This window comes from Hylobates moloch, unplaced genomic scaffold (genome assembly GCF_009828535.3).
Source record: "Hylobates moloch isolate HMO894 unplaced genomic scaffold, HMol_V3 SCAFFOLD_4, whole genome shotgun sequence".
NCBI lineage: Eukaryota > Metazoa > Chordata > Mammalia > Primates > Hylobatidae > Hylobates > Hylobates moloch.
In genome coordinates, this window is record NW_026652279.1 from 10,670,344 (window position 1) to 10,693,047 (window position 22,704).

At 38.5% G+C, this 22,704-nt stretch overlaps 1 protein-coding gene across 1 annotated transcript in view; it reads right to left on the reverse strand.

Annotated features, from left to right (window-relative positions):
- TAFA4 (TAFA chemokine like family member 4) overlaps positions 1–20,003 on the reverse strand; it is a 141,960-nt gene extending 121,957 nt beyond the window's left edge. Inside the window, exons 1-2 of the mRNA XM_032149215.1 lie at positions 19,989–20,003; positions 15,566–15,681 (exon numbers count right to left, since the gene is read on the reverse strand). Of these exons, the coding sequence (XP_032005106.1) occupies positions 15,566–15,681; positions 19,989–20,002 (130 nt within the window). The 5' untranslated portion in view covers position 20,003. The remainder of the gene's footprint in view (positions 1–15,565; positions 15,682–19,988) is intronic.
- Between the last annotated feature and the right edge of the window lie 2,701 nt (positions 20,004–22,704).

Consider the following 22,704-nt stretch of genomic DNA (forward strand, 5'->3'; position numbering starts at 1 on the left):
ACTGGCAACTGCAAAGAACCTCTAAGAAAACATACCCCAGAAAGACCAAAACAAGCCAGGGAGAAAAGATGGAAATAAATAATTAACCTTCCATACAAAGCAATAGACATATATTCACAAGAAACAACAACAAACAAGGAATCATGAATTCCCTAAGCAGACAAAACAAGCAGCCAGGGATGAAACCTAATGAGATGGTGATGTGTGAGCTCTCAGATCAAGAATTCAAAACAGCAGTTCCAAAAAAAGAAAAAAAAAAAACAACCAACTCTGCAAACTCACAAAAAAAAACTCAGAAATATATCCGATGAACAACAACAACAAAAAAAACAAATCCTGGAACTGAGAAATACATGTGTTAGACTGCAAAATGCATTAGAAGTTCTCAATAGCAGAATGAATAAAACCAGAAAAAAGTATGTGAGCTCAAAGGCAGGCTATTTGAAAATATACAGTCAGAATAGAAAAAATAAAAAAAGAATGAAAAGGAACAAAGAACACCTAAAGAATATGAAGAATTAACTCAAAAGAACAAATCTAAGAATCACTGGTGTCTAAGAGGGAATTGAGAAAGAGCAAGGGATAGTAGAAACCTTATCCAGAGAGAAAATAACAGAAAATTTTCCAAACCTAGAGCAAGATATAAATATCCAGGTACTGAGAGGTTGAGGTTGCAGTGAGCCGAGATCCTGCCACTGAACTTCAGCCTGGGTGACAGAGTGAGACTCCACCTCAAGTAAAAAACAAAAAAACAAACAAACAAACAAAAAAACTTAAGCTTTAGAAAATGTTGTAATAGAGATAGATTTTATGGAGGGTAATATGGTTAACATTTCTCTACTTGCTTAGTGAGGGAGAATCAAGAGTACCTTACGTAGCCATTCTCTATCTACCTCTCAGTTTTTGAATCCTTCACTTGTTTACTCTGCATCATATCTAGCACTCTGCCAGTCTGTATTATATCCCTACCGTTCTTGAACCTTGATAGCTAAACTTAAACATCATGTAGTCTACAACTAATCCAGGCTTATTCTCTCTGTAAAATATGTTATAGCATCTATCACCATTTCAGTAAAGGGCAAATGAAAGAATTGTAAACACACCCTCACATTCTAAGTCTTCCATCCACTGAGCAACAGGAATTTCTTAATTTACACTGCATATGGTGGCCAAGAACTGATGTATTATTATATGAGTAATTCACACTAAGATTCATGACCAGGTAAATCTGCCCTCCTCATAATTCTGTGGTTTCCCTGTTGTTTGAAATAATCTGTAAAGTTGTTTATTCTTCCCCGTGCCCTTCGTTTTGTGCTTTTTTCTTTTTTATTCAATTACTTATCTATCATATTTTTCTTTCCCCTCCCACCGCAAACTCTGACAACTACTGACCTGTTCATCATTCCTGCAGTTTCTCCTTTTCCAGAATGTCAAATAAATACAATCTTAAAATATGTAAAAAAAAAAAAAAAAAAAAAAAAAAAAAAAAAAAAAAAAAAAAAAAAAAAAAAAAAAAAAAAAAAAAAAAAGATATAAATACCCAGGTACAAGGAGGTGAGAGATCACCAAATATAACCAACCCAAATAAGACTACCAAAAAAGCTCTCGAAGGTCAAGGAAAAAGAGAGGATCCTAAAAGCAACATGAGAAAAGCAGCTAATAACATATTGAGGAGCTCTAAACTGTCTGGCAACAGACTTCTCAGTGGAAACCACACAGGCCAGGAAAGATGGGATAACATATTCAAACTGCTAAAGAAAAAAACCATAAGCCAAGAATACTGCACCCAGAAAAACTTCTTTCAAACATGAAGGACAGACAAAGTCTTTCCCAGACAAACAAGAGCTGGGGGAATTCAGCACCACTAGACTTGTCTTTACAAGAAATGCTAAATGGAGTTCTTCAATCTGAAAGAAAATAACAGTAATGTGCAAAAAGAAAACAATTGAAGGTAAAAAATTAACTGCTAAAGTAAGTACACAGATAAATTCAAAATATCCTAATACTGTAATCATAGTGTGTAACCCACTCATGTCACTAATATGAAAACTAAAAGACAGGCCGGGCGCGGTGGCTCACGCTTGTAATCCCAGCACTTTGGGAGGCCGAGGCGGGCGGATCACGAGGTCAGGAGATCGAGACCACGGTGAAACCCCGTCTCTACTAAAAATACAAAAAATTAGCCGGGCTTGGTGGCGGGCACCTGTAGTCCCAGCTACTCGGAGAGGCTGAGGCAAGAGAATGGTGTGAACCCGGGAGGTGGAGCTTGCAGTGAGCCAAGATTGCACCATTGCACTCCAGCCTGGGCGACAGAGTGACACTCCGTCTCAAAGAAAAAAAAAAAAAAAGAAAACTAAAAGACAAATCTATCAAAAATAATAATGACAACAGCAACTTATTAGGGATAGGCAATATTAAAAGATGTAAATTGAGACAACAAAAAAGTCAAAATGTGGAAGGGATGAAGTTAAAGGGCAGGGTTTTTTTTTTCATTTGTTGGTTTCTTTTCTTTGTGATCACACTGTTTATTTAAAATAACTTGTTATATCTATAAGATGTTTTCTGTAAGCCTCATGGTAACCCCTGCGAGGCAAAAACCTATAATAGATACAATAACAATGAAAAGCAACAAATTAAAACATACTACCAGAGAAAAAAATCACATAGCCACAGAGGAAGAAGACAGTAACAAAGGAAGAAAGAGAGGAGTTACAAAACAACCAGAAAATAACAATATGACAGTGGTCAGTACTTACACATCCAATAAAAACCTTGAATGTAAATTGACTAAATTCTCCAATTAAAAGACATAGAGTGGCCGAGAAGATTTTTTTAAAACACAACCCAGCTATATGCTGCCTACAAGAAATTCACTTCACCTATAAAGACACACACAGACTGAAAGTGAAAAGAAGGAAAGATATTCCATGCAAATGGAAATGAGAAAAGAGCAAGAGTAGCTAAACTTATACCAGACATAGGCTTCAAGTCGAAGGCCGTAAAAGAGACAAAGGAGTTCACTATATAATGATAAAGGGGTGAATTCAGCAAGAGGATATAACAACTGTAAATATATATGCACCCAACACCATAGCACCCAAACACATAGAGCAAACATTGACATCTAAAGAGAGAGAGACTAATATGATAATAGTAGAGGACTTCAACACCCCCCTCTCAGTAATGTACAGATCATCCAGACAGAAAAATCAACAAAGAAACATCAGAGCTAAACTACACTCTAGACAAAATGGACCTGACATTTACAGAACATTTCATCCAGCTGCTGCAAAATACACCTTCTTCTCATCAGCATATGGAACACTCTCCAGGACAGGTCACATGTAGGGTGACAAAACAAGTCTCAACAAATTCAAAAAACTAAAAATGATATCAAGTATTTTTTTCTGATCACATTGGAATACAAGTAGAAATCAGTAATAAGAACTTTGGAAACTATACAAGCACATGGAAATTAAACAACATGTTCTTAAACGATCAATGGGAAAATGAAGCAATTAAGAAGAAAATTTAAAAGTTCATGAAAGGAATGAAAATGTAAACAAACATCCCAAAATCTATGGGATACAGAAAAAGCAGCATTAAAAGGGAAGATTATAGCAATAAATGCCTACTTCAAAAAAGCAGAACAATTTCAAATAAACAATGATACATCTCAGGAAATTAGAAGAGAACCAAACAAATCCAAAATTAGTAGAAGGAATGAAATAATACCAGAGCAGAAATAATGAAATTGAAACTTTAAAAAATACAAAAGATTAACAAAAGGTTTTTTTGAAAAGATAAAAAAATTGAAAAACCTTCAGCTAGACTAAGAACAAAAAGAGGGAAGACCCAAATAAATATAATCAGAAAGAAAAACAAAAAGAAGACATAACAACTGATACCAAAGAAATTCAAAGGATCATCAACAGCTATATGCCAACAAACTGGAAAAGCTAAAAGAAATGAATAAATTCCTGGACACACACAACCTACCAAGATTAAACCAGGAAGAAATAGAAAACTCAAACAGATCAATAACAAATAATGAGATTAAGGCAGTCATAAAGGATTGCCCATCAAAGAAAAGCCCAAGACATGATGGCTTCACTGCTGAATTCTACCAAATATTTAAAGAACTATTTATAACACCAATTATACTCAAACTATTCAAAAAAATGAAGAAGAGGTATTATGTGCAAATTTACTCTACAAGGCCAGCACTGCCCTTACACCAAAACCAGATAAGCACACAATGAAAAGAAAACTACAAGCCAATATCCCTGATGAACACAGATGTAAACGTCCTCAACAAAACACTAGAAAACAAATTCAATGACACAAGAAAAAGATCATTCACCATGATCAAATAATCAATGTCATCCCAGAGATGCAAAGATGGTTAAACATATGCAAATCAATAAACATGATAAATCAGATTAACAGAATCAAGGACAAAAACCATATGATCATTTCAACAAATGTTTAAAAAGCATTCAACACAATTCAACATTCTTTTATGATAAAAACTCTCAACAAATTGGGTACAGAAGGAACACACCTCAAAACAAAAAAGGCCATACGTAACAAACCCATAGCTAACATACTGCTTGGGGGAAAATTGAAAGACATTTCTCTAAGATCTGGAATAAGACAAGGATGCCCAAATTTACCACTTTTGTTCAACATAACATTTGAAGTTCTAGCCACAGCAATTAGACAAGAGAAAGAAATAGAGGGCATCCAAATTGGAAAGGAAGAAGACAAATCATTCTTGTTCATAGACGACATGACATTACATTTAGAAAAACCTAAAGATTCCAACAAAAAAACACTTAGAACTGATAAGTGAATTCAGTAAAGTTGCAGGATACAAAATTAACATACAAAAATCCATAGCATTTATATGCAAAGAATCCGAAAAAGTAATCGAGGCACCAATACCATTTACAATAGACACAAAGAATATAAAATACCTAGAAATAAATTAAACCAGAGATGCAACAAATCTCTACAAAGAAAACTATTAAACATTGATGAAAGTCAATGAAGAAGACACACAAAAAAGGAAACATGCCTATACTCATGGGTTGGAAGAATTAATATTGTTAAAATGTCAATACTATCCAAAGTGGTCTACAGATTCAATGCAATCTCTATGAAAAACCAATAACATTCTTCACAAAAATAGAAAAAAGAATGCTAAAATTCATGTGGAACCATAAAAGACCCAAAATAACCAAAACAATCCGAATTGGACAAAAAGAACAAAGCTGGAGGCATCACACTACTTGACTTCAAAATGTACTACAAAGTCATAGTAATTAAAACAGCATGGTACTAGCATAAAAACAGACACATAAGAGCAGTGGAACAGAATACAGAACCCAGAAATAAATCCACACATTTACAGCCAACTCATTTTTTTTATTTTACTTTTAAGTTCTGGGATACATGTACAGAATGTGCAGGTTTGTTACATAGGTATACATGTGCCATGGTGGTTTGCTGCATCTATCAGCCGATCAACTAGGTTTTAAGACCTGCATGCATTAGGTATTTGTCCTAATACTCTCCCTCCCCTTGCTCCCCACCCGACAGGCCCTGATGTGTGATGTTTCCCTTCCTATATCCATGTGTTCTCATTGTTCAACTCCCACTTATGAGTGAGAACATGCAGTGTTTGGTTTTCTGTTCCTGCGTTAGTTTGCTGAGAATGATGGTTTCCAGCTTCATCCATATCCCTGCAAAGGACATGAACTCATTCTTTTTTACGGCTGCACAGTATTCCGTGGTGTATACATGCCACATTTTCTTTATCCAGTCTATCACTGATGGGTATTTGGGTTGGTTCCAAAATCTCATGCCAGTTAGAATGGCGATCATTAAAAAGTCAGGAAACAACAGATGCTGGTGAGAATGTGGAGAAATAGGAACGCTTTTAGACTGTTGGTGGGAGTGTAAATTAGTTCAACTGTTGTGGAAGACAGTGTGGCAATTCCTCAAGGATCTAGAACCAGAAATACCATTTGACCCAGCAATTCCATTACTGAGTATATACCCAAATGATGATAAATCATTCTACTATAAAGACACATGCACACGAATGTTTATTGCAGCACTGTTTACAATACCAATTCATTTTTGACAAAGACACCAAGAACCTATATTGGGGAAAGGACAGTCTCTTCAAAAAATGGTGCTGGGAAAACTGAAAAACCATGTGCAGAAGAACAAAGCTAGACCCCTATCGCTCACTATATACAAAAATCAAATCAAAATGGAGTAAAGACTTAAATCTAATGCCTGAAACTATGAAACTATTAGAAGCAAAAACTGGGGAAATCCTCCAAGATATTGGTCTGGGCAAACATTTTTTAGTAAGACTTCAAAAGCACAGGTCACAAAAGCAAAAATTTTCTGCATTGCAAAGGAAGCAATCGGCAAAGTGAAAAGATAACTTATGAAAAGGCCAAAAATATTGGCAAACTATCCATCCAACAATCAATTGATAAGCAGCACATATAAGGAACTCAAACAACTCAACAGCAAAAAATAAAAACAATCCAGTTTTAAAATGGGCAAAAGAGCTGAATAAACATTTCTCAAAAGAAGACATACAAATGACCAACAGGTATGTGAAAAAATGCTCAATATCACTAATCAACAGGGAAATGCAAGTCAAAACCACAATGAGATATCATCTCACCCCAGCCAAAATGGTTTTTATCAAAAACACAAAAAATAATGGATGCTGGCAAGGATGTGGAGAAAGGAGAACACTCATACATCATTGGGGGGAATGTAGATTAGTACAGCCACTGTGGAAAACAGTATAGCGGTCCTTCAAAAACTAAAAATAAAAGGACCAAATGATCCAGCAATCCCACTGCTGGATATCTATCCAAAAGAAAGGAAACCAGAATATCAAGGAGACAACTATACTCCCATGTTTATTGCAGCACTATTTACAACAGCCAAGATATGGGAACAACGTAAGTGTCCGTCAGTGGACAAATGGATAAAGCAAATGTGGTACATATATACGATGGAATATTATTCAGTCATAAAAAAGAATAAAATCCTGTCATTTGCAGCAATATGGATGTAACTGGAGGTCATTATTTTAAGTGAAATAAGCCAGGCACAGAATAAATACTGCATGCTCTCACTCATACATGAGAGCTTACAAAAGTAGATTTCATACTGGTAGAAAGTTGATTGGTGGTTACCAGGGGCTAGGAAGGGTTGGGAGGAGGGAGAGATGAACAGAGGTTAACAGATAAAAAAAATACAGTTAGAGAGAAGAAATATGACGTAGTGTTCAATAGTACGGTACAGCAACTATAGTTAACAATAATTTGGTTTTAGTTCAAAATAGCTAGAGAAGAGGAATCATAATATTCCCAACATAAAGAAAGGGTGAATGTTTGGGGTGATCGATGTTGCAATTGTCCTGGTTTGATCATTACACATTGTATATATGTATCAAAATATCACAAGTACCCCAAAGATATGTACAACTATTATATAGCAATAATAAATAAGAAAATGCATCAAAATCCAGACATAATACCGAGCCCTTTAGATAAATTGTCTCATTTCATGTCACAAAAATACTTTTAAGTATTTCTTCTTCCAGGAAGAAGAAACTGAGGCTCAGAGAGATTAAACAACTTTGCCCAGGGTCACATAGGTAGGACTTTGCAAAGAGAAGGCACAAGCATTTTGACTTCATGTTAAACAAATGCTTCCCAAAGCACTTGACAATTTTTTAAGATAACATGAACAGCTCCTGGGTAAATGTATTTACACCATTTATTTGCTTAGCAAATCCCTTTTCATAGACAGCATGGGTAAATATCAGCCCTATCATTTCAAGGCTGATCTTTCATCACACGTTCCACTACAAATTCTAAAATTAGTAGGGTTCAAGTTCAGGTCTCAGTGACTTATAGAAACAATCCAGGTTCTGATGCATCACACACCTATAAGGCATGAATCAGGCTCATTAGAAAACAAATTCCAGATCAGTACAACATAAGGTAGGAGACGCTAACAACCTTGCTCTCGCCTGGAGAGATCAGACAATGTCATACGTGTTTTCCAGGAGAAGACAAACAGAAACAGACACAGACACACATACAACAGACAGACACACACAGACATACACACCACACACACACACACACACACACACACACACACACACACACACACACACACCCTGGGCTAGAAAAATGCTGACGTAGCCATTCTGTGAATGTTTCCAATTTCTAGATGGTATCCTGAAAGCAACTAACTAGACAAGAAATACATATTAATAGCTGCCCTCTCCCTTTCAATGTCAGCATTATTTCCTACTGGATATGTTTAGCCGGCAACAGCTCAAACACAGAGACTATGCCTAGTTAGAAATCACTGTCCTCCATGGGGCAACACTTACTTGAAAAGCCTGTAAAATGATCACAGGACACTTGCAGAGAGGGCAGAAAACAGCAACATGTTCACACGTTCATTCCTCTAGCTCAAATCCAACCAGGCTTTGAAAGTTCTGCTTGAAAGACAAGCCTTCCACCATCTCTTGCAAATGCTTTCTAAACAACAAATAAGACTTTCCAGAGCAAAGGAGACTTTTCCAAAATCTGTAACTGTTCGACTTTGAGGAAGAAGACACACCTCTTGACTCCTTTATGCACAACCAAGTTCAGATTGCTCAAATCTCCCACACCCTTGGATGGCTGCTATTTAGTCCCAACCCTTTCCCAGGTAGCTGTGCAATGTCGGTGATGAGCTACTGAAAAATTGCCTGCTGCTAACAACACTGTTGCTATTCACTTATTTCATGTCATGCCTATATTATATCTTTCCTGAAACAAATTTCTCTATTGTTCCCTCTCTGCTTCATAGGATCCCATTACCCAATCCCCAACAGGTAAGAAAAAAACAGAGCCCAGTTGGAGACACCCAACCACCTCAGGACCTTCTCACCCTGTCGGACTTAGTTATCGTTCTTATCTGATTCCAGACATACCCTAAAATATAAGCATTGATGGTAATTGGCCTTAGTAGTCAAATTGTTTTTAACTCTTGCAAACACAGTCTTCTCACAATCAATCCTTTGTAATGGGTTTTTAAATGTCCCTTCAATAATATTATTTCCAGAGTTCTATTCTGAGACTACCATATGGACCAAAATATTTAAAGTATCCAAGCAACACCTAGGAAAACACAAAACGTCATTTTTCTTCCTGCCCCATCTCTACAGCCCTGCTGTTTCTTTTTACCAATGATTTTATTTTCCTTATATGGAATGAATGGTTCCAATTTCCTCATATAGCACTGGCATACAGATGAGGTATTGACCTGTAGCTTTTTAAACCCCAAATTGCAGGCTTTGTTTAGAGAAGTCTAAGGCTGTGGCTTGAGAGAAGAAAAAGGGAAGTTTCTTCTCAAGGGTAAGGAGAATCTTTTCCCAGACTACCCAGAGAACTCTTCAAAGACGGTTGCCTGTTCTGCCTTAAGGACTCAAAGAGGGAAGGGTGAAAAAGCCTGCTCTGCCAAGTAGGGTGGCTCACAAGCTCACTTGAGGAACAGAAATTCTTTACTCCCATCAGTAATACAACCCTTTCTTCCCACACACACACACAAAAAAGGATGTAAAGCATGCTCATTTGTCAGACATTTCGCAAAGCTGACCTTGCCGGTGGCACTGGGACTTGAACTTGCAGCTGAGGAGGTGAGAAGGAGCCGAATCTTAACACCTCATATAATGTGCTCCTTTCCCTTCTTATTAAAAGCTGAGATTATGATGAGCCCATCAAGATGGCACTGAAGAAATATAATATGGGGTAAAAGGGAGGTCAATGGAATCCCTCACGATGGAAGCTTTTAGCATCCAGAAAGCCTAGCTGGTACAAAATGAGTAAGTACTCTCACAGTCTTTCCCAAGAGGTGGAGATGTAGGTCACCTTGAGGGGTGAAATACACCTCTCCTCAGCCTAACCATGTCATATCAAGACTGAAATGGAGACTCATCACCACTCAGATCAAACTGTACCTTGATAGGAGCTAGAGTCAAACTTCCAGTTGTTTTTTTGTTTTTTTTTTTCTTCTGAATCAGTGGTTCTCATCTTTAGCTGCAGGCCTGAGTAATCACTAGTATGGTTGTTAAATAATACAGGTGTCTGCACTCTACTTTGTAAGGTTCAGATGGAATATAGCTGCAGTGGGCCCTGTGTTTTTAGTGCAAAAACTCCCCAGGGAAAGAATAAAGTAACCACTATCCTATAGATGCCTTTTTTCATTGCTACCAAAACATAGGCCCTTTAAACCATTCCACAGCCTTTTCTTTTTCTTGCTCATAAAATAGAGTATGTTATTGTGGAGTTGCCTACACAGCAATACATCCATAGATTTACTGAAATAACCATTCACTGGAAGTGGGACAGGAAGAAGGAAGACAGAGAAAAGTACAGGAGAAACCATATTAAAACAGTAACATCAAGTTTCACTTACCCCAGTGGGTAAGTGCTCATTATTGATCAAAATAAGTTTGCTAGTGGGTAACTTTAAGACTTAATGGTTGATATCACATGCATAAACACACACACACACACTGTCAAATTACTTTTGCCACTTCCCTCTCCCTAAAAATATGCTCTTGCAGAGAATAATAGCATAAGCAATTCATCAGGAAACACAACTCTTCCCCTTTCTTTATTACTTGATGTTACAAATCCCACTTACCTGGTACTTTTTCTAAATTTAGTAGTCATTTGTTTAAAAAAAAAAAAGAGAACTAAATAATTAAATAAAACATAAAAGAAATTAAGTGAAATAAAAAGAGATAAAACAATGTGCTCTATGACTGACCCACGAAAATTAAAATAACCCATAATTCTAATCTTTAAAAAAGCAAAATTAAGACCTAACTCATTATTAGTTCATGGTACTTATTATAGTAGGCTCTAATCACATGTAGCTATTGAGCACTTGAAATGTGGCTAGGTTCACGTTAAAATGATAATATTTTTAATATATTGGGTTAAATAAAATGTGTTAGTAAAATTAATTTCCTGTTTCCTTTGATTTTTTTCAGCACGTTTTTTATAACATGCAAAATTACGTGGCTCTATTTAGCTATGATAAGCCTTGCCTACCCCCTAGTGTCAGAACTTAGGCAATGCAGGCAAATCATTTTTCAAACACATCTGTGTAAGTACAATTCATTTCTGCCGGCAAAGTACAAATAGCCGCTTGTACATACAATTTTATCATTTTCACAAATGTTATCTCAAATTTAAGCCTCAGAGAGACTCCTGTAGTAGATGTTATATGCCCCACTCAATTAGTAGTTTTGAAATTACCAGGTTTATTGTAGAAAATTACAACTAAAACAGTCCATACAGTCAAGAGTATTTGCAGGGTTCCTATAAATTTCAGCCATGATAGGGGACAGAAAACATGGGCTCAAACTTGGATTACAACAACTGCTCTTCAAAAAATTTACCGTAAGTTAAAAACAACATAAACCACCAAAACACACAATCACAACATGCATATTTTGCATAATCATTTATAACAGAAAAAAAAAACAGAAAACCTAAATTTCCATAAATTTAAACAGTACAGAACCTATACAAAACAGATAACATTCAAAAGAAGAAGACAGGTCTAAATAAGGATAACTAGCATTTGAGCACTCACTAAGCAAACACAGTTGTCAGCATTTCCCAGGTATTAATTGATTCCTTATTATAACTCTGAGGTTTATTTTTTATTATTTTTATTATTCTCATTTTACACAGAAAGAGGCTGAGTCCCGAAGAGGTTTCATAACTTGCCCAAGAATGAAAGAAGAACTGAAGCAAACCTGAAGCTCATGCTGCTTCCTGTGCCATGAGTAATAAAGTCTTTTGTCTCGGGCCGGGCACAGTGGCTCAGGTCTGTAATGCCAGCACTTTGGGAGGCCGAAGTGGGTGGATCACTTGAGGTCAGGAGTTCGAGACCAGCCTGGGAGATAACATGGTGAAAGCCCATCTCTACTAAAAATACAAAAATTAGCTGGGCATTGTGGCAGGCGCCTATAATCCCAGCTACTCAGGAGGCTGAGGCAGGACAATCACTTGAACCTGGGAGGCAGAGGTTGCAGTGAGCCGAGACTGCACCACTGCACTCCAGCGTAAGTGACAGAGGGAGACTCCACCTCAAAAAATTGATTAATTAAAATAAAATCTTTTGTCTCTGACGCAATCATCTCATGCCTTCTGCCCAGCATTCACGAAACTATGACCAGCTAAACTACTAGCTTGCGAGGAGGGTAAAAGCTCAGACCCTTCACAGTTCTTGACATCTAACTACTTCCCAATCAGTGAGACATCCTCTCTACAGCAGACTTAGCTCAAGGCCAGCAAATAAAAGGGCTCTCAACACCCTTCTGGTTCACTCTGTTCCCAGCTTGTTGAAGCCTTTCTCTCCTTAAGGTTGAGCTGAAACCTCAGTCTTCATAAAGCGACTTTCTTTGCCATAGTTAGTTTTCTAGAACGGTGAAAAAACAAGCCTTTTCCTCTTATACATGAGAAATCTTCAAACCCTGAAGGCTCTGATCACATCTACCTACCCATGCTTATAGTCTTCAGCCGTTCCTGGAATGCAAACCTTTCCACACTCATTCTACATGCCTCCAAGTGTGAAAATAGCTGCCATTTATGGAATGTTGACTACGTGCTAATCCCTTCACCTACTTTTCCTTATTTAGTTATTCCAGTAACTCCAAATAAAATAGGCATGGATATCATTCCATCTTTAAAGATGATAAAACAGGTTCAGAGAGGTTAAGTGGCCTGGATAAGGCCACACAGCCAGGATGTACCAGAACCGAGAATTAGGTTTGACTTTAGACCCCCCAACATTTGATTTCCTCTCCTGCCTCATGTCCAGGTGTGCCCCAGTTTTTCCAGGGACTTTATGCCAACACATTATATTAAATAAACACCACAGCATTTTGTGGAATTGAAATAGTGCAGTCCAGGTTATATTCAAAGTTCTCTAGGGAAATGGAACTATTAAAGTGAACAAATAAATCAATAGCACCCAAGTTCTCAACTCTCTCAGCTCCATCAGAAAACTGGCTATGATTTCATCTTTAAAGGACAAAAATCTGAATTTTTGAAGTCTCCTAGTATTCCCAGGAATAAATCTTAAAGTTGTAAGGTGCTTTCTGTCCCAAACACTCGTGTCTACACCAGATGAAATTTCTAGGAAGATCCCTAAATCTTTAATTCCACAGGAGTCGAGTTTCCAAAACTTCCTTCCAGATGGCATCTTTCCACTGCACAAAACATATTTGCTGCCCTCTTGTGGGAAAATGATGCACTGCTTACAGCCAAAAAAAAAAAGGGGGGGGAACAAAAGGACATTGCTAGTTGAAGAAATAACAAGAGTTAGCCCTGGCCTCCTTTTAAAAGAAACCAACCTGCCAATTGGCCCCTTCACCTTTTCTACAGCTTGAAGCTACACAGTCCTATATGTATATGTGATCTCCTGCTCAATTATGATGGAAAATAGACTTTAAAAACAACAAAAGCAGTCTCTTGTGTTTTTTAGTTGATTAAAAATACTACCTCTGGACTCTGTGGAAATGTATTAATGCCATTTGTCTTCAAGAGTCTCACCACCCAACCTGTGAAAATTAGGTGGGTTTTTATTTTGGTTTAATGCTTAAACTAAAATTAAATCTTTGATACACACCTACCATAACACCCATCTCCCAAAACTGGGGGGAGATTCCCGCCTTCTTCTGTGTCTCTTAGCCAGGTAGGCAGAGATAGGGTTGTAAAATACCTCCTTGTTTACACACAGCAATCAACATCCACTCTTCTAATCCAAGCCATAAAAAGCATCCAACTTCTAACTAGGGTTTCCTAGTGCCACCATTTCTTTAATTGGCCTGCACTAACCATGAAGCCCATGGGACAGTGCCAGGAGCCTCTCTGGACACTCAGACACAGCCGTCTGCAGGTAACTGTCTGCAACTTGCTCCCGCTGTCAGACCTCCTATAATATATCCACAGTAGAGTGAAAATCTGACCAGAGTTTCTCAGGATCTCGGTGCACTGCCCCAGTTAATTCTGGTGATCCTAAGTTCTCCATCAGCTGAGCACTAAATGGGGACAAAAACGCCACATGGACATTGCAAGGATCATGGACTTTCATTCCCTGAAGATCACTAGAGAAAATTTACAGCATGAATGGGAGCGGGTGGTAATCCCACTGCAATGCTTCACCTGTCAACTAATCTGACTCTTAAACTCCACTCAAGAAAAGAGATAAGATTGAGGACCTCAAACACTATCCTCGTGAACAAACTCATAAAAATAGGCACAGCACAATAACCAACTAGCTGTGGGCACTTCACAGCAGCCAGATGGTATTGATTTTATGCTGATTTGCTGAAACTTCAATCATTATTTTTCTCATCTTCTTGGAACTGTCACTTGAGGAGGGAAAATTGAGTTGTGTGAGATTTTAAAAATTATCTTGAGCCTTAAATTATGACTAACCTTAAAATATCAGAATAACGAAGTGGAAAGTATGACATGTTATATATTTGGTGGTAAGAATATCTCATGAAGTTTCCACACACAAGACCTTTGGAGACAGAATTTATAATTCTGACCCATACGTGATTTAGGGTTCAGGCATCACTCTTTCCCAAAGAAGTCAAAACATTTTTGGCACTGCCATGTCTCAGATTACCAAAGCTGAGAGAGCAAATTAATTGACAACAAGTCCATTGACACTTATGAATTATTCAGGAAAACATAATTTACTGGGCAGTTTCCACTGTGTCACTTTAAATGTTGATGTAAGAAAGGACAGAAACACACACACACAAAAAAAAAAAAAAAACACAAACTGATCAGCAGCTGATGGTTTTGATCTCACCTTTAAAAATCAGCAATGCAGAGATATGAGTTTCACTAGAAGTTATCAGAATGACTGCCTCTAAATCTTTAGACAACACCCATTTTAAGTCCTTTACGAAAGTTACCACAGCTTTTTCTCTTTTCTTTTTTTTAAAAAATCATGTAGCATATTTTCTCCACATCTCTCAAAAAGATCTTAAATTATCTGACTATTCCCTTCACTACAGCCCTATAAGTGTTAGTTTAAGTTTATCATAAAGATGTTCTACTTCTAAGGAAGCTGCAGGAGTTGATGGATGGATGGATGGGCAGATGGACTGACATGTATGCACACACACACACACGCCAACCACACAAATTGCTGCTGGTTTTCTGGGATTCCTTGAGAAAAACTGCTATAAAAATAAAAGTGTGCCCAAGAAAACAAAAGTTTTTAAAAGCCTGAAAAATATTTTTAAAGGACTCTTAAAGCGCTAAACCATTAAACTGTGTTACTCCGCCATGTTTCATGCTTCCTCTAGTTATTTACACCCCATCAGAAGCTCACATCCGTTATCTGTGTCTAATGTGGACTCTGACGTTTGGAGGGGTTTTGTTATCTCAGCAGTGCATAATGAGCTTAAAGGGCTTACCTGCATGTCCCCGGAGGTGCTGGCTTGAGGCGGACATCAGCTTACAGCACACCATTAACACGTAGGCTAGAAAGAGCCAGTGCGACAGCAACACTGACTTAGCACAGACTCTCATCCTGGAGGAGAAGCAGGGCTGGAGTCAGTGAGGACTGAGGAAGGCCAGACTCCCTGGCAAGCACCATCCTAGGAAGGCGGGAGAAAGCAGGGGCAGATCCCTGGAGCTGGAATTCCTTTCTCCCAAGAAAACAGAAGACCAATCAAACCTTATTTGCACTGAGCATTAACTAAATTTTCAATAAAAACTTTGATAATTCAGAGTTTTCCAAGTTAGCACTATGCATCAGTGAGAAGCTTATTTATAAATCTGCAAGTTGTTGCTTGAGTTACCCTAACAGAGCATGGGGATTTTATTCTATTTTATACCATGAGATGTAAAAGCAACACACTTAGAGCCAGATCCAAATAAAATATATATGGTTTCTGGATCTGAAAGAATCCATGGAGATTTTGCACATGTGGTCCAAGAACTTTCTCCTGGTTTCTCTGACTGTACACTAAGGCTTTCTGGTCTGGAAGACTAGGTTCATAGTTGATTAAACCAATCTCAGCTCCTCCTTCGGAGAGGTGTATGGACAAATACAAGTGAATATAAAATGAATTTAACTTCGTATGATGGGCAGTATCAAAACAGTTGCTCAAAGACAATTCAGTTTACATTATGGTTGCATGGTCTATTCTAAAACAAAAGAGTAAAAAAAGGAAGATATCAAAAACATTATTCCCAGCTGCCTAATTTTCTGCCGTTTTATAACATCATAAGGGAATTAAGTAGATAGAACTTGATTAACTTTTTCTGTTTGCTTTTTTTATATTAACTTTTGAAGCAAAAGTCACTGCATTTGGCAGCTGAAATTCCAGTGATATTAGATTCTTCCTCACACATGCCTCATGGCATCTATTATTACCACAATGGATCGAAGAAACCCCTGTTTAATATATGCAAATATATACACACTTATGGGCCAACCATAAAAACATGGTACCTGAGTTTGGTTTCTTGTCTGAGTCACACTATAGGCAAGACCCCTAAGGAAGTCCTATAAGGAAGCACCTCCAGCTGCCAGCGACCTAGCAGTGCCTCTACCAAAGTCCCAGTTCCCTGTTCCAGGAAAACACATCAAAGCCTCAGGGTAACTGCATGCCCATGCCATACCCCGAGGCACACACATGTTCTGCTGCCAACCTTCTCTCTTCGTGACCTCTCACAATTCAGGCAAACAGATCTTGTTAAAGGGTGTATTGCTTATTGATTTGAGATTTGGTCTGCTTTTTAAGTAGCCAGGCCAATCATCTTTGAAGAACTTGGTGTTAAAAGTAACAAAAAGCACTGGCTTCTTTTTGCCCTTTTAAACTGTTTCAAAATGGTTTTAAATGGCTATGTTGGGTAATTTGCAATGCAGCAATAGAAAACTCATCTTTCATTTATGTGATGCCTTGAAATTGTCCCTTTTGGGGCCACTAATTATGACAAATTGGAAGCCAGGGTATCTGACCCAGCCTGCAAATGTGTTTTGTTTGATCTGTGCTTTTAAAAAAATAAATAAATTGAATTGGTTGCCAACACATAAAATGTCCAGATTGCACATCAGAATCCAGATTCTCTTGAAAAATTATTCCTGGCATCCCTGGGCTCACATTTCCACGTGGGAGTAAGAGGCTGGAGTGGTTGCCACTGCCCCTAGATGGGTCTCCACAGTCCCTCCTACCAGTCAGTACCTTGGGCCCAACCAGCCCAACTCATTTACATGTGGCCATTTGAACTTCTGATCCTTGGGTAAGAGGAATAAGCCTTTGTAACAAATAGATCGATAGCTGATACTGGGGTAATAACTGGAATTTTAAAACATTATGTGTGAGACAGAGTGTTCCATTAACAAAAAAAAATCATCAAATACCGGAATTTGAGCCTCTGGACTTCCCCCAAATTATGTGATTGATAATAGCATCTAGAACTCATGTAAGATCCACATACTATTTTCTTTGCCACCCTTCAAGCTGCTTCTAGAGTTTCTGTCCCCTTCATGTGAGAACACTGAGGTGGAGATGGAAGGCATGCTTTGAGAAACTAAAGGCCCTTCAAAGCAGAAAGGCTCCATGTTTCTGTGTAAGTTTAGGATGTTAGAAATGTCTGAAGCAAATTACCAAACTTAGAAATTTAAAACAACAATCTATAGCCATACTACCCTCAACCCACCTGATCTCAGAAGCTAAGGAGTGTCGGGCCTACTTAGTGCTGGGAAAGGAGCAGTTTGAAACAACACCAATATATTATCTCATAGTTTCTGTAAGTCAGGAGTCTGTCATGTTCTGGCTGGGTCTTCTGCTCAGAAACTCACAGGCTAAAATCAAGGTGTCAGCTGGGTGTGTCCTCATCTGGAGGCTCAACTGGGGAAGGATCACTTCCAAGTGCTCTCAGGTTGTTGGCAAAAGCCATTTTCTTGGGACTCTCTGTATTCCCCATATTCTTGCTATCGACCAGGAACTGCTCTCAAGCCCTTCACGTCTTTGCCACACGGCCCCTGCACATGCTCCTTCATGGTTTGAATCTCTTCCTCCAGGAAAGGCTCAGTCCCTTTTTAGGGCTTATCTGATTAGGTCAGTCCCACCCAGGATAGTCTCTCTTTTGATTAACTAAATTCAGTGTATGTGGAACCTTAAAAACACCTGTGAAATCCCTTCATCTATGCCTTACAGGTGTAATTTAATCAAAGATGTGAAACTCATCAAAACCACAATGCCACCCACACTCAAAGGAAAGCAATTAAAATATTTAAAATAATGTCCCACCGTTGGCAATAATTGAATGAAATATCTCTAATACAAAGAGAAAGGGTTTAACTCGATAAAACCATAAATTAATTGATAATTTGATCATGTGTGTCAAACGTTTACAATCCAGCAGGTCACTTATGGGATTTAACCCTAAAGAAATAACCAGCAATGTATGGGACTTTTTTTGTTGCTTATACTACTGAAAATGATCTGGCCATGCATGGTGGCTCATGCCTGTAATCCCAGCACACCGGGAGACCGAGGTGGAAGGACTGCTTGAGGCCAGGAATTCAAGGCAGGAGTGAGCTATGATTATACCACCACACTCCAGCCTGAGCAAAGAGTGAGAGCCTGTCTCAAAAAAAGAAGGCAGGGAGGCAGGGAGGCAGGGAGGGAAAGACAAAAAAAAAAAATGATGATCCAAATGTTTAACAGTATGAGACTGGTTAAACAAATTATGACACAGCCATGAGATGGGATGCTCTTCAGTAATGAAAGTTACATTATAAAATGAAAATAAAAGTTTATTAAAAAGAAATAAAAGTTTATTTTAAATATATGAATTATATAACAGCCTGGGCCTGTTTTGCCTTCAGATCCATTCTTCCCCCTTCCCCTGTAATGAGGGCTGGAGGGCCCTCTAGGCTGCATTTCCCAGGCTCCCAGGTCAGCTGGTTACTGGCTGGGTTCAGTCAAGGAAAGGCAACAGTTGGAGCCTGGAAACTAGGAAAAGGGATAGGTCAGGACATTTCTCCCTGCCTTCTCTGTCTTTGGCAGGATCTGTGGGGTGGCCATTTCTCCACCATGGCTCCAGTTCCTGCCAGAAGGGCCCACTGTGGTTCTAGCTTCCACTCTAGTTTCCTTCTTCTAGGCACTGCTTCCTCATGGACTAACTGCTTCCACGATCCCCAGCCAGGGGATGGCAGTGGCTTCCTGTGTATCTTCTGCTCAGTTTCTCTGACTCTCCCATCATGTGTATAACCAGTCTCCTGAATTCACTTCCCATTGGACAAAAACGTAAGTCGGAGATAATTCATTCCCAAGACATGCAATTTACCCACGCTCACGGAGCAGTGAAAAAGCCAGCAGAATGGTTTCTGTTTTCCTGGTTGGATTCCAACAACAAATGCCTTAAATCAAAAGTCTCAAGGACACACATTCCAAATCCTGGACAATGATCCCTAATCTATCTTCTTCTTACATGGACAATTCTATGTAACAAGTTGCTGGGTGAGCAGCAATAAGTTCCCAGTCCCTAAAACAAGGATTCACTTAACAATAGCTCAACAATTCCCCCAGAGAAATGCCAGGTCAGAGTGGTAGTGGTGGGGCCAGAAAGCTATTCAGCAATAGATTTGTATTTCCTCATCTTTTCCCCTACTGAATAAACCAAAGTACTATTTTGCAAACTGAAATAATTTTCATTTCACAGATGAAAGCTAAAATGAAAAGATCAACATTTCCCCAAATTCCCAAAAAGTGTAAAAGCAGGCTTCTAAAAAGGATCATCAACTCCAGGATACTCACTTTTGCTAAATTCTCAATACTCTGTAAAGATATCATGTCCAGGTGAACGTTAAAATAATCTTACCTTGGGGACCTCATACGATTTGGTTCTAGTCAAACACAATTAATCCAGGATATATTTCAGAGTGACTCCAAATTCCCATCTGTTGCTAGAACCAATCATTTCTGCCGTTCCAAAAAATTATTGTAGCTCAGAACACCTATGTTAAAAAGGCCAAAAAAAGGATCAATTAGCATTTTAATGTTAAAATGAAATTAATTTCCAGTAGCAAAATAATGGCTTTTAACCATGACACCTGCAGTTTCAGGCAAGTGGCAGAAAGCCAAATATATCCATAGTTGTGAGGTGTCCTACTATTAGGGGGGAAAAGATACAGAATTCTACAGTCATTAACTAGCCACATATTAGTTAACACGATATAGTTTTAAAGAACTTCCTGCAGCAGGAAGGGTATTCAAAATTTAATAGAGGGCCCCAAATCATTTGAAATGCACAAATTTCACTCTCCCATTTCATTGACCATCAGGCAAAAATGGAAGTTGGAGATAATGCATTCTCAAGACATGCAATTTGCCCAAGCCCATAGAGCAGTGGAAAAGCCAGCACGAAGATCTAAATTCTTAGATTTGTGTGACATAAGCCTGAAGATGATGCTAGACAATCTACAAGGTTGCTTTTTGAAAAAATATTAATACGACACCAAGACAAAAAGTGTTTCCAATATAATCCACCATACCAAAATATAAAGAACACTTGTGAATACTGTAGTTGACACTCCCTCAACGCATAACCTAAAAGGATTTTTCTACTTAGTGAACACATTTGTAAAAGGACTGAGATGACCCTAAAGCAAAGACATGTTAAGAGAAAAACAGAACATGAAACTATACCATTTGTAATGATGGTAAGTTAAATACATCCCTCTCAGTGGTAGAGATCAGAGAAAAATTATGATATGTGTTAATAAATATTCAAGTTACAAATATAACATAAAAATGATTTTTGAAATGCAGTCTAATTACTTTAGAATCCTGTAGAACCAATCAAGAATCTACCACCAAGCACAACTGAGATTTTTCTCTTAGATAACCCAAAGATAATTCCACAAGTTTGATTAGAGAACACTTTCGGTGATAAATTTGAAGACTCACCACTTTGGGGCTGCACGTAAGAGAGTATGGGCCTTGAGTAATTAGTTCAACAAGAGGGAAATGGCTTTAAATAACTGTATAAATAAGAGTTGCTCAGAAAAAAAAAACTTGAAAATGTTCATCTCCCAGATCCTCCAACTTTATTAAGTATGTTTGTCCTTATGTCCACCCGACGGCATGATGTGACCTTCTGCTAGCAGAAAGAACTACACAATATAATTTATCAGAACCCATCATAATGAACTCCCCACATACTGGAAACCAAAATGACCTTTCCTGGCTAATATTTATCTTATTTTCTTCACACAAAAGGAACCACTGGGTATTCTTTCTTCAATTCATTAAAAAAATAGATCCATCAGTGGAAAGTAATGTGATCTAACAGTTCATACGCCAGACAAGAAGCCAGGAGTTTAATTTTAGGCTGAGCAGTAACTCATTCAGTCATATTTTCCCAGAGTGTACCTGAGGCACTTACTTGAAAGAATTAACTCTTTCTTGTCATGTCTTAGTGTGTTTTCTGCTGCTATAACAGAATAGAAATTGAGTAATTTACAAAGAAATTTATTTCTCACAGTTCTAGGGGCTAAGAAGTCCAATAGCACAAAGGCAATTAAATTTCAACATGAGTTTTGGAGGAGACATTCAAGCCATAACATTCCACCTCTGGCCTCCCAAAACTCGTGTTCTTCTCACATACAAAATATATTCATTCCATCTCAATAGCCCAAAAGCATCAATTCAAAAGCCCAATGTCCAGAGTTCCATCTAAATCACGTATGAGACTCAAGATTCATCCCACCTCAAATGTCCTCCAGCTGTGAGCCTACAAAATCAAAACGAGTTATCTACTTCCAAAACACAATGATGGAACAGGCATAAAACAGACATTCCCATTCCAAAAGGGAGAAACAGGAAAAGAAAAGAAGTAACTGGTTCCCAGTATGTCCAAAACCCAACAGGTAAAACAACCTTAAGTCTTAAAGCTGGAGAATAACGTCCTTTGGCTCTGTATGTCCTGCATCCTGGACATGCTGCAGCAGGAATTAGGTTGCCAATGCCATGGGCAGCCCTGCCCTGTGGCTTTGCTGGACCCCATCCACTCAGCAGCTCTCTTGGGTTGGAGTCTTATGGCTGCAGCTCTCCCAGGCTGGAGCTGTACACTGGCAGCTCTACATTTCGGGAGTCTCTGAGGTAGCCTCGCTCCCATGGCTCCACCTAAGGACTGCCCCCTCGTACGTGCTCTCTGTGGTGGCTCCTCCCTTGTAACAAGTTTCTGCCAGGAACCCAGACTGTCTGATACATCCTTTGGAATCTATGTGGAGGTGACCATGGCCCCAAGGCTCATGCACTCAATACTTCCACAGGATCGTCACCAAGTGGACACCATCAAGGCATACCACTTGCGCCCTCTGAAGCTCTGGCACTAGCTGTACCTGGGCCTGCTTGAGGAGTGCTGCATTGGAATTTGGGGAGAATTCCAAGGCTGCATAGGGCATTGAATGCTGAGGTCCTGCAGGTACCCCTCTTGAAATCTTGCCCTCAAGGTGCTAGCTTGCCTGAAAAGATCTCTGAAATATCGTTAGGGTAATTTTCTCATTGTCTTGAACAGCACCTGGCTCCATTCC